Raw genomic sequence first — 15,802 nt, forward strand, 5'->3', positions numbered from 1 at the left:
TTTATGGCCAATAAATGTAGAAAGACACATTCAACCTCATTAATCATCAAGAAGTACAGAGACCGCAGTGAGATTCCACTTGATATCTATTTGAGTTGTTACAATCAAAAAATCTGACCATACCAACTGTTGGCGAGGATGTGGATCAATGATATCTCATATACAATGTTGTCAGAACTGTAAATTGGTAAAAACCACTTCGGTAAACACTTTGGAATTATCTTGTAAAGTTCAAAGTTCACAAGATAAACTTTAGCCTTAGCCTCTGACCCAGCAATTCTACTCCTATGTAAACACGCAGGAGAAATTCTTGCACTTGTGCAGCCGTGGGTTTTACACGCACATTTTTAGAAGCAGTTTTGCTATGGCAAAAACCTGCAACAACCCAAATGTTCATTCCTAGGAAATTGGTGGTATTGCATGGGGTTCCCCTAAAGCAGAGATTGGGACAAAGACTTGGGTGCTGGTTATTTATTTGGGAAGTGATCTCAGACAGCAGTGAGGCAGGGGAGGAGGACAAGTCTACGTAGGGGCGTGAGTCCCTGGGGACCTGTGAGAAGGGTACAAAATGCTTCTCCCAGAATTGTCCATCTGAAGGATGGAAGCCTGGGGCATTTACTCCTGGGTTCGTATTCCCCAAAGTTAACTCTCCTTACTGTCAGTCAGGCTGTGCCTGGGAGGGGGCTGAGAAGGCACTTACGGCTTTTGAGAAGGTCCTGAAGCAGAAATTTGCAGAGGCCCAAGGACTACTACTTGTAGTGGAATTGTCAGTAACTGACTGCTCCCAGGAAACTGGACACCACATATTTGGCTAAAATCAGAGGTGGGCCAAAGGGGATAACACAGTGTACCAAGAGCATTTGCTACAAGAGATAAAGTAATATTAGCATATTCACACATTGGAAAAGTTACCGCAGCCACAATAAATATACTCAACTACATACATGCAACAAACCTGAGATAAATCTTAGCAATACAACACGCAAAGTGGAAAAGAAGTACTAGGATAGTATGTGGGGAATGATACTCTTTGAATAAAAACAACAACTGAAATTAACAATGTGTTGGAAATGTGTATACATGTCTATACACACACACATATATTTTGTATGTGTGTAAATACATATACATAAATTTTTGAAAATTAAAAAAAACCCCACCTTTTTCTGAATATTTGAATTCCAAGCAAAAAACTGCAAAAGATTATTCAAAGAACAAATAAAGAAATCCTGAAAATGGGAAAAGGATAAACAATTAATAGAAAAATTGGCAAAACGCTATGAAAAAATATTTCACAAAAGAAGAAATATGTATAGCTAACAAATACATATAAACACATTCAACCTCAACTTTTTGAAAAAAAAAAAGCAAGATATTTTAAGTTTAAAATTATTATAAAGTTAGGGCAATTTTTTAAATTAATTTTTTATTTTTAATAAAATATTTATTTTTTAAAATAAAATATTTTTAAGACCAAGAAAATAATCACATACAAGATTAAGCACTGGGTGGGGGGCATATATGTAAGTTGTCAATTCTAGTTTTTACAGTGAATTATAAGTAACAACAGAGTCACACACATGAACCAATGAACATAGGGTCCTGACCTATGGATTATGGTTAATCCAATCCTGTACACCTGAGGTCTAAGAGATAAGATTATATGGTATGATAAATACATTCAGGGGCACCCGGAAGATATACTGATAACACAAAGGAGGGAGCTGGAAGATACTTCCTCAGTCCTGGGAAGGTCAGGGGAGGGTGACAAAGAGGTGACAGTTAATGGGGCTGAGAAGAACAAGGAGAGGATTGCCAAACTGGGGAGGAGGCAGAGGGTGTGGAAGCACTTTCCAGGTGGAAAGAGCAGTGCGGGCAGAGGTACAGGAAGGAGACAGTGTGGCACAATCAATAGACAATTAGTGCTGGGAGGAAAGGAGAACGAGAGAAGTAGGGACAAGTGAGGGATGCAGGCAAGAAAAGGTCCATGACAGGAAGGTTAGACGCTATTGCACATCACAAGCAAACAAGAGCCCTGGAGGATTTAAAGCAGGGTGCTGACATGATTCATTTCAGGGAGTTTCTCACAGCAGAGTAGAAGACAGGTTGGAGGGGGCTGGAGGCAGGAAGATGAGTTAGGATGTCATGATCTTACTGCAGGTGAGAAATAGTAAAGGCCTAACTTATGCAGGAGTTCTGGTGTGTGTGGGCATGTGTGGTCTAAACCAAAAGGTTTTAAAGTAGAATGGGCATAATTTTATTTCCCTGTTCTCCTGCGCTTTTCTTTATTAGCATTTATCACCCTTGACACATTTGCTCTTCTACTATCTGTCTCCCTCGTCAGCATGGAAACTCCACTAGAGAAAGGATATTACTTTTGTTCCCTCAATCTCTAGGGCACATGACAGGTACCAAACAATTATTTGTTCAAGGCATGAGGTTTAGCTAGGAAGGAGAAATATAGGGTAATTACCAAAAGGGGAACAATTTCTAATGCTCTGGTCTAATTGAGCTCATACGTATCTCCTATAACCTCTTCCTGAGCTCAGACTCTAGTTTAGTATTTGATCAGATAAAATGTTCCCTCTCTGGCCCTCATCTATTTCTCAGCCTGAGTTAGCAATCTTTCTTGCCCGTCTACTTATCCTACGTGCTCTCTAGCTACCTCCCCTTGGTATCTCCAGAAACACTGGTTTTCCAGATTCCCTTAAGGTCCTCGGTCACATGCTTAGACACTTCTCACATTGTTATAAGAGCATACCTGCTAGATAATTCTGCCTTTGTTTCTTCACCCTTCTCAAGGGCTGACCTTGAAGGACATCTGTGCTCATTTGCCCTTGGTCTTCCTCTTGGGTTCAGCCAGGGGGAGGTATGAGATCTGAGGGTGAGAGAGAGAGAGAGGTAGAGTTGTATTCTTCTAAGTTCCCATTGGCCCTTACTCTCCTTCAGCTATTGCTCTCATTGAGCTCTGGTTCCAACTCTGTGCCCCTCTATGGTCAACAATGGCTTTTCAGCAGATGCTCGTCTTTTTGGCATCCCTCACCTCTGCCCACAACTTTGTACACGGTCCATTCATTAACTCTCTTCAGTGACACATTTTGATGCTGATCTTGGCTGATACAAAAGCACAAATGAAAATTGTATCTTTTTAAAAAAAAATTGAGATGGGAGTCACAAAATTCACTCTTTTAAAGTGTACGATTCAGTGAGTCTTCGTAAAGTTGAGCAAATGGTATCTTTTTTCATTTAATATATAATTAAATGTTTTCCAAGTTACCCTTTTCTCAATACTCAATGGTAAGTTGCACAACGTTATGTACCGTAAGTTACTTAACCTTTCATGGTTTAGACTTTCACTATCACAAACAAGGCTACAGCAAATATTGTTGTGCATGGGGCCATTCTCTTTTGGGAGGATTATTACTCAAGGGAAAGTTTCCAGGAGGGGTATTGATGAGTCACATTAAGGCTCTTCAGAAATACTCTCAAATTGCTTTTGAAAAGGATTATACCAATTCACATCGCCACAGCTTTCTCTGAATGTACCAATTGCATCATCTCATCGGCACTGGAAAGTACATAATGATATATATATATAATATGATAAATGTATATCATATATTATATATAATACACATACATGTGGGCATCACAGAAGTGATATATGTAATATAATATATGATATACATTATATTATATAGTATGTATAATATATAACATATATATTATATATATTATATATATAATATACATAGCACTTCTGTGATACCCATACCGACCCTGAGCCATTTAAAGCCATTTTGAGCTCAACGGGAATGGAGGAACAGTGATTTTGAGGGGATGGGGTAGAGACAAGGTAAAGGGATTTGCACGATATTCCTCTTTCTCCATTCAGTTTACATATCAGTTTCTTCCTCTTCAATGAGCTATGTATCTTCAGGGCCTAACGTCGTGTCTGACACTGTCCTGAATATCAATAACGTTTATAAAATGGATAAATGATGGAAGAAAAATGTTAAAATATGCACACACAGGGTTGGTCATACTAGTCTATGGACATTAACGGTTCTCCTATTAATGGACTCTCTGGAATCAACACTTTCCATGCCCTCCAAATAAGCACACTAACTACCACCCATGGCCTGCTGAATGCTTTGGAGTAGTAGTTCATCTCTGGAATACCTACATGCTTCTTTCTACCAGCTGAGTTAGATGCCTAACTCATCTTCCTGCCTCCAGCATCCTCCAACCAGTCCTCTACACTCTGCTGTGAGAATCTTCCTGAAACGAATCATGTCAGCACCCTGCTTTAAATCCTCCAGGGCTCTTGTTTGCTTGTGATGTGGAATAGTGTCTAACCTTCCTGTCGTGGACCTTTTCTTGTCTGCATTTCTCACTTGCCTCTACTTCTCTCCTTCTCCTGGTCTGTTGTGTTTGGTCCTAAACCAGCTTATGACACCTGTGTGCCAGAGTGTAATGAATTTAATGAAAATTGACATAAACGGATGAAACATAAGCATGAAAAGAAAGAGTTGTTTCTATGAAATGCCGGTTGAATGCTTTGGAAATATTAGCGAAAGACTAATTGAAAATTACTGTTGAGCCAATGTGGGTGAGATGATTACGAAGATATTTTGTTTGTTTGTTTGTTTTAAGAAGCCTCTAAAATATATGGTGATGGAAGGAGAACTGATTCTGGGTGGCAAACACACAATGTGATATATAGATGATATTACAGAATTGTACACTTGAAACCTATGTAATTTTACTGATCATTGTCACCCCAATAATGTTTAATTAGAAATAAGAAGCCTCTGCTTATACTACTTTGCAAGAAGTTTTAAGTCATCAGTCAATTTTAAAGAAACCTATTGGAAAGCATAGAAAACACATCATGGATATGATTTGGGTAAGAAAGACAGCTCAGGGTCTCCAATCAGCACTTTTGCTCAAAGATAAGGTTTGGCCTCACATAGAAAAATTGGTAAGTGGGAGTTCCTAATAGTTTTTAACTGAAAATGAAATGTTAAGGTGTGTACATGTCATTTTTTTTATAATTCACTCCTTTAATATACTTTTTCAATGAACTGATTACTATTGGGCCAGACCCAATTTGTTCGGGCAGAGATAAATCCTTATTCCCTAATCCTTTTGTTTTCATTGGAGCACAGGTAGAGGAGAATGTGTCCTGATTCTTCCAGAAGGAGTGACTTACCTAACTAGTGAATTTGGATCTGCCTGCCCTCAGAGAGAGTACAATCTTCTCTCACTCAGTTAAAGTTGCTAGACTTCTGCATGGGGGAGGTTGAAGTTTGGGGGAAGCTAATTTTAAATCAGGGAATATTAAAAAGTCTATTGGTCTTCATTTTAGCTTTATTGGTAATATAGTTGATATTTTCATCTTTTCATTGGTTCCAAAATTGTAAGAAAGGGATGGTACTCACTGTCCCTATAATTCTCCAACAGTTGTGGATAAGATGGCCTCTATGTACTGTCACAGTCAAGACACATTATTTTCCCCTTTATTTCAGTCTGTGATTCTGTTCATTCAAACGAAAAGTTGTCTCTGGTTTGCAGGTGGTAGTCTAGCCTTGTATCAAGTCCAATCTGTATCTCAAGCTAGACAAAGAAGAAAACATTATGGCTCTTGAGAAATATTGACATCAAGAAGTATTTACTGAAGGGAAGAAGAACTCAAACATGGCTCCTGCCAATCCTTCTATCCCCTCCCCCCCTGCGAGTCCTGTTGATTTCTGGGACAGGTAAACATGGCACGCTTACGGTCACAGCCTGTATGGCTATTTAAGTGAGGACTGCAAACATAGCCTAGCCTCTTTTCAGTGTGCTTTAAGGCATTTTGTAACCCTATAGTGGGTTGTAAAATCAATGTAGTAGGTCCTGACCAGTATTTAAAATGAAATAAAAATAACCAAGTTGAAAATATTTGCATGCAATGGGTATATACATGTCAAAACAAAAATGTACATTTTAAGTATATGTGGTTTATTGTATGTCAACTATACCTCAATAAATCTGTGAAAAACACCAAAAATAAAATCCTCCTTAAAATAAAGATGAACTTGAAGTGGAAAAAGAAAAAAGAAAAGAAAATACCAGCATGCAGAGCATAAAATAAGGGTAGTATTTCAGGAAACTTTTGTCTCAGAAGTGTGTGTACAAGTATTTGTGCTCAAACGTGTGTACATTCCGGGTTGAGATGTGGAATGTATTTTTTATGGAGGGCCACAGTCAAAAAAGCTTGCAGAGACTATTATTCAGCCATAAAAAAAAGAAGGAGAGCCTGCCATTTTCAAAATCAGGATGGACCTTGAGGGCATTATACTATAAGTGAAATAAGTAAGACAGAGACAAACAAATTCTGTGTGATCTCACTTGTATATGGGATCTTTAAAAAGCCAAACTCATAGGAAGTTGTTAAGAAAAGTTTGCAAAGTACTAGTTTATGGTGCACATTTCTCTTCCTTTCATGTTCGCTCTTTGCTAATTTGCTCTGAATGTTTGGAATGCAAAAACTGTTGTGCCTACTGCATTGCTCTCAGTCAATCAAATGTCCAAATATCACTGTGATAGAAGGGCTGAGATCTAGAATCTCATTAAGTAAGAGGGGACAGGAAAATTTACTTTAAAATTTATCTACACAGTTCAAGTTCCAGGGGTTCTTCCCAGCCTGCGAATTACAAAGGGCTCAGATTGGCATTGAGGCCCGTAGCCCTAGCTTACCTTTCCAGACTGACTCACCTGCTCACTCTTCTTCCACAGGAATCCTGTGCTCTAACCAAACTGATTTCTGGGTGTTCCCAGAATACTCCATGCATTTCTCATTCTGCAGCCTTGATTGCATTGCTCCTTCTGCCTAGGTCAGCCTCCTCAACTAGCCCATCTCTGCTTGCCATTTTTCCTGACTTTAAGAGAAGCATTAACATACTGTAAAAATAAGGAAATACAGAAGTCACAGAAGAAAAAAAAAACATTTTTTTATCTATGCATGATATATATATTTATATATTATAAGCTGGTATTATATCATCTTAATCTTTTTCTTCAACATGACTTTTAATGGCTACAAATAAACTATAATTTATTTAATAATCATATAACACTGGGCATTTTGCTTGTTTTCACATACTGCTCTGTATTTGGGGGTGGTATCCAGAGTATAGAGACAAATTTCCTAATAGAGCACAATAGAGTTCTTTTTGGAAATGGGAAATTGGAGCCAGTGATAATTAGAGAAATGTAAGTTCCCCCACAAATCTTTGGAGATATTTCAGGTATGCTGGTTTCCCACTTTAAGTGGAATAGGGGTTTGAGCCAATTGCAATTTTTTTTAAAGGACAGTCACTCCAGCAGGCCTATAATGACTTTGGGGTCATCCAGGCAGCTGATTCATGAAAACATGCAGGGCTCAGTATGCAGGCCTCCCCACCTCAAAATATTTCTATCATTATGCATTAAGTCTGATAGGAAGAGGTGTGCCTTTTCTCACCCCATCGCCATTTCCTTTTCTGAGACCTTAATTATCCCTTCTCTTATCTCTTATTCTCTTCTCTCAGCTCCTGAATTTGAGAGCTCCTCCTCAAACTGAAACGAAACAAAACAAAACACCCCTGCCCTTTACTCTCACTAGCCCCCTCCCCCCCGCCCCTACTACCAAACTTCTGGACAGACTCGCCACCGTTCCTGCCTTCAGTGCTTCACCAACACACGCTCCTTACCAGGTGGCAGAAACTTAGTTCCACCCCTCCTGCGGAGAGGCATCTCTTTCCCGGTTAGCAGTGGGAGCTCAACGCGAGACACCAGGGCTTCATCTCGGTGCTCCTACACCCTGACCTGGCTGCCACCTCAGTGCCGCCCGTTTCCAGGTACGCTGGGTGCTTAGGACTCCCTGCGGGTCACTGTCCTGGCCTTCGGCCCGCCTCTCACCTTGCACAGTCATAGCTTCCCCAGGAATTCAGAGATGTCCCTGTCCACCTCTGAGAGGCACCCGTCGCCAGCCCTGCACCTCGGTTCGCGGCTCGTCCCACGGTTACCCCTGAGGCAGCACGTCCGAGCGCCCCGCACCTCCGAGCCTGCGTGCAAGCCCTGTGTCCGTCTGGCACTGACCAAACACTCGAAGCGCTCCCACTAAGTGCCAGGCGCACGCCACTCTGCTTCCTGTCACAACCGCCCCTAGTGAGGCCCCACTACGTGCCAGCAAGAGGCCGCCGTCCCGGCTCCAGGGGCGCGCGCTGGGGCGAGACTTCGCGCAGGCAGATCCAGTCCCCCTAGTGGGCGACCTCGGCCCCACCAAAGGCCGTCGTCCGGGAGGCGCGTCACAGGACGACAGGCCCAGGTCTCAGGGAGCAGCCGCCGGGTCCAGCCGTGCGGGGTGCTCGCGGGGCTGGCGGGGCGGGGGCCCTGGGCCGGGGTCCCGGGTCCAGCCCCTCTCGCCGCCGCCGCCGTGGGGCCCGCGCGGCGCAGCCCGTCGCGGGCGGGACACGGAGGCCGGGGCCCGGCCGGGGCAGCCCCTCAGCCACACCGCCCTGGGCCGGTGCCCAGGTCCGAGTCGCCTTCCGCCCGCTCCCCCGCCCGCGGCCCCAGCCGGGTCCCGCCGCCAGGCCGGCTCCCGCCCCCGCTCCGCCCCCGGAGCCGCAGCCCCGCCCGCCACCGCCGTCGCCATGTTGTGGCTCCCGCAGCCGGCGCCGGGGACGCGCGCGGCCGAGCCCGGGGCCTGCCGCCGCTGCCGCCGCCAGGTAAGCGCCCCCCGCGGGTCGGGCCAGGCGGGGCCCGGGCCGGGGCCGCGGCCCAGGCCGCCGGAGCGCGGACGGGGGCTGAGCGGGGCCGGGGCGAGCCCACACTAGCGCCGCGGCCCGGCCCTGCAGCCAGGCGGACCCTGCCCGCCGCCCCAGGCGGAGCCGCTTCCCTGACCGCCGCCTGGCGGGCCCCGGCCGCCACCCACCCCGCCCCCGCGGGTGCCGCCGGCCCCTTCCGCCACCGCGACCCACGGGGAGGCCGCGCACGCCGCTGTCCTCCCCGCGCGGGACAGGCCGCCTCGGCGACAGCCCGCGGCCCCCCGCCGGGGCACCGATAACGGGGCCAGTTTCCCCCGCTGGGACGCCCTGTCAGCCCGACCGTCCCCACCGCCCGAAGAGCTGGCGCCGTCATGAGGCAGACACTTCGCGGATCGACCCTTTTGGGCGCCCCTCAGTCCCCTACCCCTACCTCCGCCCAAGTTCTGACCCTGGGCAGACAGGTATTCCTGCCCCAGAGTTGGGGGTCCTCAGGGGGTGACCAGGCCTGTTGGTCAGGGTGGAAATTGTCTCTCTGCAGGGGCTCTTCCTGCCAACCTGGGGGGGAAGGCTCAATGTGACCCGAGGGAGGAGAGGAGCGTCTGCTGGACAGATGGCCTCCTGGCCTTGGATCAGCGGGTGTGAGGGGGAGGGGTCCGTAGGTCCTTAGGTATGTCTGCTTTTGAGAACCCCAGGCTTATTGGAGCTGCTCAGGGATTTTTTTTTTTTACTTTCTTTCTTTTTTTTTTCAGTAGGCCAGAGGTGGCATTAAAAGTCCTGAATTGGAATAAACCCACAAACCCATCCAGGGAAGCATGTCTGGCCCCCAGGACTTGCCTAGAATAGGACTGGCAGTAGGAGAATGGGACTTGGGGCAAGATAGGGTTAGCCCACTTGCCTTCAAGCTCCGCGTTCATGTAGGGCCTGTATGGTGCATCTGTTGGCATGTACAGTATGGCTGAGCATACAGGATATGCACAGACAGATGCCTGGCCTGGTGGGTGCTTGGTGGGATTGCAGGGATCTGCTTCCCCAAACTCACAGGTACATTGCACAGTGAAAGAGAGGAGGAAGTATATTGCTTGCACATGTATTCTGACCATTTCCTGCTGATCAGGGTTTTGATTCATTCAGTTAAGTTTTTACTGAGCACTTATTATGTGCCAGGCACTGGCCTATGTGTTGGGAATACAGTGGTAAAACCAGAAAGATATGTTTTAGCTTGAGCTCATAGCCTAGTGGGAAGGCCCAATAATAAACAAATAATCTTGAAATGTCATTCAATAACAAATATTTATCAATAAATATGTGCCAGGCATTGTTTTAGAAGCAAGCAAAAATAACTGCCCTTGTGGAACTTTCATTTTCGTAGGGAGAAAGATAGACAACAAAGTAAAACGTGCAATAAAAAATATAGTCTGTTAAAAAGTGCTAAATGCTGAAGAGAAAAGGAAAATAGGGAAGGAGGATATGAGATATTTGGTGGGGTTGAATTTATATTCGAGTGGCCTGAGAAGGCCTAAGAAGGTATCTTTTGAATAACACTTTTAAGGAAGGGTTTAAGTCATCATTTTAAATTGGGAAGAGTGCAAGGAAAGAAAGATGAAGAGATGATGAGAAAGAGTGAAGGGCCTTGATTTGGGTTGGGGGCTCAGGGAAGGAAGTGACGTTTAGGCTGAGACCTGAAGGAAGGTTAAGAGTTAACCATGTGTGGAGCAGCACAGAGCACGGCAAGTCAGAGGAAGTGAAAGAAGCTTGTGTGGCTGGAGGGGGAAAGAGAGAGGGGAGATAAGTTTGTGGAGAGGTGGGTCAGATCACAGGGGGCCTTGGGGACAGAATGCCTTCACTCCTTAGTTTGGATTGTATCCCCAGTGTTATTAGGAACCTTTGAAGGTTTTTAAGTATGTGACACAATGACATTTACATTTTAAAAGGTCTCTGGCCTTTGTGTGGGAACTAGATAAGCAGGTAAGTAAGGCAAGGCTTTCGGTGTTCAGTGGCCTAACTACTTGATCGGCTTGGAAAAGCCTCAAGCAGCCTGGGGGAGATCCTTTTCCTCAATGAGTCTATTTTGCCCAGCTTTTAGGAAAGGAAGGGAAAATGAATTAGCATTTATGGCACTGCATGCTAGGTAGGGCAATCCATTTAGAAACTTTTGCATATATTATCATATTTAGTTTTCTCTGCACCCTAAGAGAAAGGGGTTGTCCTGCCCCTTGACAGATACAAGCCCAGAGGGGACAGAAAACAAGCCCAGAGGGGACAGACTACTTATCTAAAGCCACCTTTGTAACACAATCTGCATTCAAACCCCAGTCTGCCTGATTCCAGAGCCCAGTGGCTCTTGTGCTAAACTACTGGAGTTTGCATCTTGCTTTTACCACTTGCTAACGAATCATCTTGAGTTATTTAACCTCTTTTGTGCCTCAATTTCCTGTTTAGAAAAGCCTCAAGTTTTTCCCAGATTACGTGCAGTTAAAAAGGACCTATGATAAGGTTGTTGTGAGGATCAAATTAATTAAGCCATGTAAACATTGTAACACTTAGTTCAAATGTTAGTTGCTATTATTATTTAAATTTTTTAAACACCCATGCTGCCTCTCAGCATATTGTGGTCATTTTGGATGAGGTTAAATATATAATTTAATTCTTAAATTTTGTGAGATACTTGTTCCCCCCCTTTTCCTCTAAATAACTTAATGCCCTGTGCCATGTGATCAATCATTCAAGGTTGATCTCCCATTTCGCACTTGAGGCTGTGCTACAACTTACCGATACAAAGTGACTTCCTTCCCTGAAAAAGCTCACAGTATTCAGGGGAGATCAGATATTTAAAAGGATGAGAGCTACAATGTACTTAAGAAGTTCTCTAATGCACTCTTAGTTAGAGACCTGTTGGGAACAGTAAGAACTAAATGCCTGGGGAAGCAGGGAAGGCCTCAAGGAGGAGGTGACTTTTGAACTGGGCTTTGGAGGAAGAATGGGGATTTTACAGGCAAGATTGGGCAAAACTTTCTAGGTAGAAAGAATCACGTATGAAAACATGGAGTCATGAGAGGCTTGGTTTGTTCCGGAGTGAGGCTGGAAAGCTAAGTTGGAGCTGTGAAAGGCAAATCAAGAAGTTTGGAATTTATTCTGTAAAGCATGGGGCACTAGTATTAGGGGGCATTCGATACATCATGTAGACACAGTGGTAGGTGTTGTACTTAGAGAGAGGGTAGAAACAGATGTCATCCTGGAGGTGGCTTTATTTTGGGGGGCTCACTATGCTTCAGGATCTGGTTCTCAGTTTCGTAGACCCAAAATTCAGTTTTTAGGGCACTCAGCTGATTGGGTCCTGGGAGACTGACTTACTAATCAAACTTGGAAGAGACTGATGCATAAACTCAGGGTATTAACTGGCCATGAGAAATGAAACTGCAGAATGACAGATGTTTCTGTCCGCTGGCCATTGCCTCCCCACACCCACCCACTTCTGGCTGGGGCTGGGTAATACTAACAAACTCCTGCTCCTCAATTCCTGTTTGTTTTTCTCAGACTCCATGAAAACTAACCCTTTCTTTTAACATAATCTGTCCTCAAAGGCTGTACAGTGTAGTCAACAGTGGTTATTGATTGATGGAACAAATGATTCTGTATCGGTTGGGTGGGATCTTGTGTTTGTATTTGTGAAACTTAAGGAAGAAGAGGAATAACTTTTTTTTGGAAATATACTATTGGAAAAGGGGATTCCCTCAAATTGGGTTCCTGGAGGAGATTTGCAGATTCTAAGTGGTGGGTAATTTTGTGGCTCGGAGTGGTTGTGGACAGATGCATTGGAAGTTGCTCTGGGATCAGAGGTCTGTGAACTTCTGGAGAGGTTGGGGGACTTAGGGTTGTATTTGAAGGAGAGACTGATTCAAAAATCTTCCCTACACATTGGAGACAGACAGGAAAGTAGTAATTCCTGTCCTCTACTCACAGTCCGGTAACGCATGGCAAGCTTTCCTATTGGATTGCAATCTTCGTGAGGTTTGAGCTGCCTCTTCCACTTTTTCTGCTTCTGCAACACTGGAAAGTGGTGGACCCTCTAGAGTTCTGAATCTGTATTTTTTCTGTTTACAGTAAAAAATTAAATCCAAATAGACCAACCTAGATTGTGGATTGATTTTCTTTTAAAACAATAAAATCAACTACCCACGAATGAACATGGTAGGACATTTAGGAAGTACAGATAAGTATACAAAGGAAATAAGACTAACTGGTAAATCCTACAACCTGGAGCTGCTGTCACCATTTTAATAGTCAATGTTTGTATTAGACCTTTATCTCCAGCTCTATCTCTATATGTAAGTTTGTTTTAACTTTTCCTACAAAAATGGGAACATGCTGAAGAGGGGAGAGTTCTGAGTGCTGACGTCTGTGAGCTGGAGCAGTTGCATGCCCCCCACATCTGTGCATTCCCGTTTGTGGGCACCTTGGCCAGTGCCCTCCCCTTCATGCTCTGGGAGGGTAGGCTGTGATATCCATTAGCTAATTACTTTTGAGAAGTGTTTCCAGGGGATCAGGGTGTTACTCCATCCAAACATTTGCTTTTCTTTGACAGCGGGAAGTGTGTATATGTGTTGAAATGACATAGCCGATTCTTTTTATGACTCAAAGAAAAGTTAATGAACACCTTTCAAGTTTGGTGTCACCACGGAGTCATTTCTCAAACCTGTTAGCGCTACTGGCTGTCCTCGTTCACTGTGTGACTTTCGGTAAATCCTGTACCTTCTCCATTTCAGATTCTGAGGGTGTTGTATCAAGAGGTAATGGTGGCCCTCTTTTCTCATTAACACACTCCAGGAGTTGAAAAGGATGATGGAGTCTGTGTCTGTGATTGACTGTGGGAAGATGCCACACACACGATGTTGAGTAGAAAAAAAAAGAGCATGTCTGCGGAACAGATGAACTCCTGGCCTCTAAACAGTGTGTGTGGGGGGCAGGGGGGCAGTATGACTTTATCATTTCTGCTTGTGAGAGCTTCAGAGTTACTGGAGCCATCTGAAAAGTTTTTGAGGAGTCCCAGTGGTGGGATTGTGGTGGTTTTTACTTTTTTCTTTGTATTTTTTCCTACCATCTGCATTTTCTACAAGCTTATAGAAAACATCTTTGCAAAAACAAACAAAAATGAATATAACCAGTATACCTATTTTCATTTTGGAGGCAAGCGTTGAATTCCCTAAAACAGAAAGTCAAACTGCCGAGAGCTTTGTCCCTGTAGAAGGTGTGTGCTGCCCGAGGTGGTCACCCGTCCTTGGGCACAGCTCAGAGAAGATGCCTGGTTAGATGTGCGGTAGGCACCGCTCTTCCGACAGGTGAATGAGGCTAGGCCTTCTGACTGCGGTCGGCTCCGAGTCCAGAGAGCAGGGCTGCACCCTTCTGGGTGGGAGGAGCTGGTGAGTAGTCTGACTTGGATTCTAGCTTTATTTGCTGGATGTTTTCTGTAAGAGTGCTTTTACAAAAGTGCTTAAAGAAATCCCTCCTTTCAGGCGTGGCCCAGGGCCGTCTCCCGTGGACCACAGCGCTTAGCCTCCTGTGGGTGGATATGAGGATGCTAGAAACCTTGGCATTACAACTTGGGGATCGTGGTACTCCAGAGGGAGGGGTTCCTGTGTGTGAGCCTCCTGTGCATTCCTGGGATTTCCCCGCTCTGGGCGCTCAGCCTGTCCTAGGGGTGAAGGGGGCTGCCTTCCTCATGCCTACCTTGTGTTTCGGCATAGGAGCCCATTACCACACTCTGCGGGCCAGTGGAGGGAGTGGGCCTGGCCCGCTTTTCTCCCCAGGTCTGCTGCCCTTGACAGCATTGTACATTCTACCAATTCAGTTCCTCAAGTTCAAGTTGATCCTTTAGCAGCCGAAAGGCAGAGTGAGACCAGAGGGAGGGGGCTGGAAGATAGGTGTCCACTGTAACTGCAAGCCTCTGAGGGCTATTCCAGGGCCTGCAGGCACCTCTGACTGAGGCCGGGCTTTGGCATTTTCAGAGGAGAAGAGAGCCCAGGGGTGGGCAGCAAGCAGCTGTTCAGATTCTTCCGGGGCTTGGCGCAGCGAGGCTCTGGTCTATGTGGGCCAGGGCTGCGTTGCCTTGTTAGACAGACTCTGCGGACCTGACCTGAACTGGCCGAGGTTGTGAGAAGTGCCTTACTGCCTGCTACCTCAGTAAGGCTACCCGTCCTCAGACCTTTACAAATACTAGGTGTGCGGTTAATACTACCTTGGAATGTTTACTTATATTTGAGATCCTGTGGAGCCCTCACTGATCAATAATCCACATAATCCAGTTGCTTAGGAAAGATCCACCCTGGGCCCTCCCCAGGGCTGGCTGCTTCACAAGCATAAAAGAATCGAGTGAGCTGAACTTTGCCCTCAAGGGTTCCCCCACTGACAGCAATTAGAGAACGCTTTGCTTCCAGACCAGAAGTGTCTTAAGGCAGCCTTTCTTTCTTGCTGAGGGTGGTGGTTACTTTCACACAGGTCACCCCCTGAGATGGCTGTGGTTACCTCTGGGGAACATTCTCTGGTACCCAAAATGGATTGAATGGCCATTTGGGAGGAGAGAGGTGGTGGCAAGGATGTAATCTCATCTTCCATTGCTTCACTGTCTCACCTGGGCACTGCTTCTCTAAGCACCTGAACCCTTCAGGGGAAGGTAGCCACCTGCCCACAAAGTATGAGCCCCAGTGCCTGTCATGCCACCATTACAGCTCCATTCCTCTGAGTCAAGCCTTTTGCATTTCCATTTGGAGTCCACTTTTAAAATATTTACACCCCTGGGAGGGGTCAGACTCTTAGCAGTTCATCAGCAAACAGTAGCTTTAATTACCAGGAATTAATTAAGTCAACTGAGAGAAAGACTGGGACCCGGGCAGGCACTTGGGGGTGAGAGTGTCCGAAGGGACACTTCCTGCAGGGCAGGAGATCGGAGGGAGGCAGGGAGGGAAACTCGCATGCACGTCAGGCTTGGGCTGCTAGCCCTCCTTGCTGCTGCCTCT

General features: G+C 45.4%; 2 protein-coding genes across 9 annotated transcripts in view; one reads left to right on the forward strand and one right to left on the reverse strand.

Annotated features, from left to right (window-relative positions):
- Window positions 1-8,353, reverse strand: part of SEC11A (SEC11 homolog A, signal peptidase complex subunit) — a 44,203-nt gene extending 35,850 nt beyond the window's left edge. The window contains exons 1-6 of one of the 6 annotated variants that reach the window (XM_088789476.1): window positions 8,213-8,353; window positions 6,760-6,923; window positions 5,445-5,619; window positions 2,762-2,878; window positions 1,161-1,229; window positions 701-863 (exon numbers count right to left, since the gene is read on the reverse strand). In XM_088789476.1, the coding sequence (XP_088645602.1) occupies window positions 701-805 (105 nt within the window). In that variant the 5' untranslated portion in view covers window positions 806-863; window positions 1,161-1,229; window positions 2,762-2,878; ... (1 more) ...; window positions 6,760-6,923; window positions 8,213-8,353. Of the gene's footprint in view, window positions 1-700; window positions 864-1,160; window positions 1,230-2,761; window positions 2,879-5,444; window positions 5,620-6,759; window positions 7,453-7,507; window positions 7,609-7,736; window positions 8,164-8,212 lie in introns of those variants that run through there. The other 5 variants (XM_088789473.1, XM_088789472.1, XM_088789475.1 and 2 more) reach the window with 5 other exon arrangements.
- Window positions 8,354-8,618: 265 nt separating this feature from the next.
- The window catches only part of ZNF592 (zinc finger protein 592), a 43,516-nt gene continuing 36,332 nt past the window's right edge, over window positions 8,619-15,802 (forward strand). The window contains exon 1 of one of the 3 annotated variants that reach the window (XM_074317561.2): window positions 8,619-8,753. The gene's annotated coding sequence lies outside the window, so the exon portion shown is untranslated. Of the gene's footprint in view, window positions 8,754-8,803; window positions 9,254-15,802 lie in introns of those variants that run through there. The other 2 variants (XM_088789455.1, XM_019743468.3) reach the window with 2 other exon arrangements.

This window comes from Rhinolophus sinicus, chromosome 13 (assembly GCF_057876585.1).
Source record: "Rhinolophus sinicus isolate RSI-liver-muscle chromosome 13, RSI-T2T, whole genome shotgun sequence".
Taxonomy (NCBI): domain Eukaryota; kingdom Metazoa; phylum Chordata; class Mammalia; order Chiroptera; family Rhinolophidae; genus Rhinolophus; species Rhinolophus sinicus.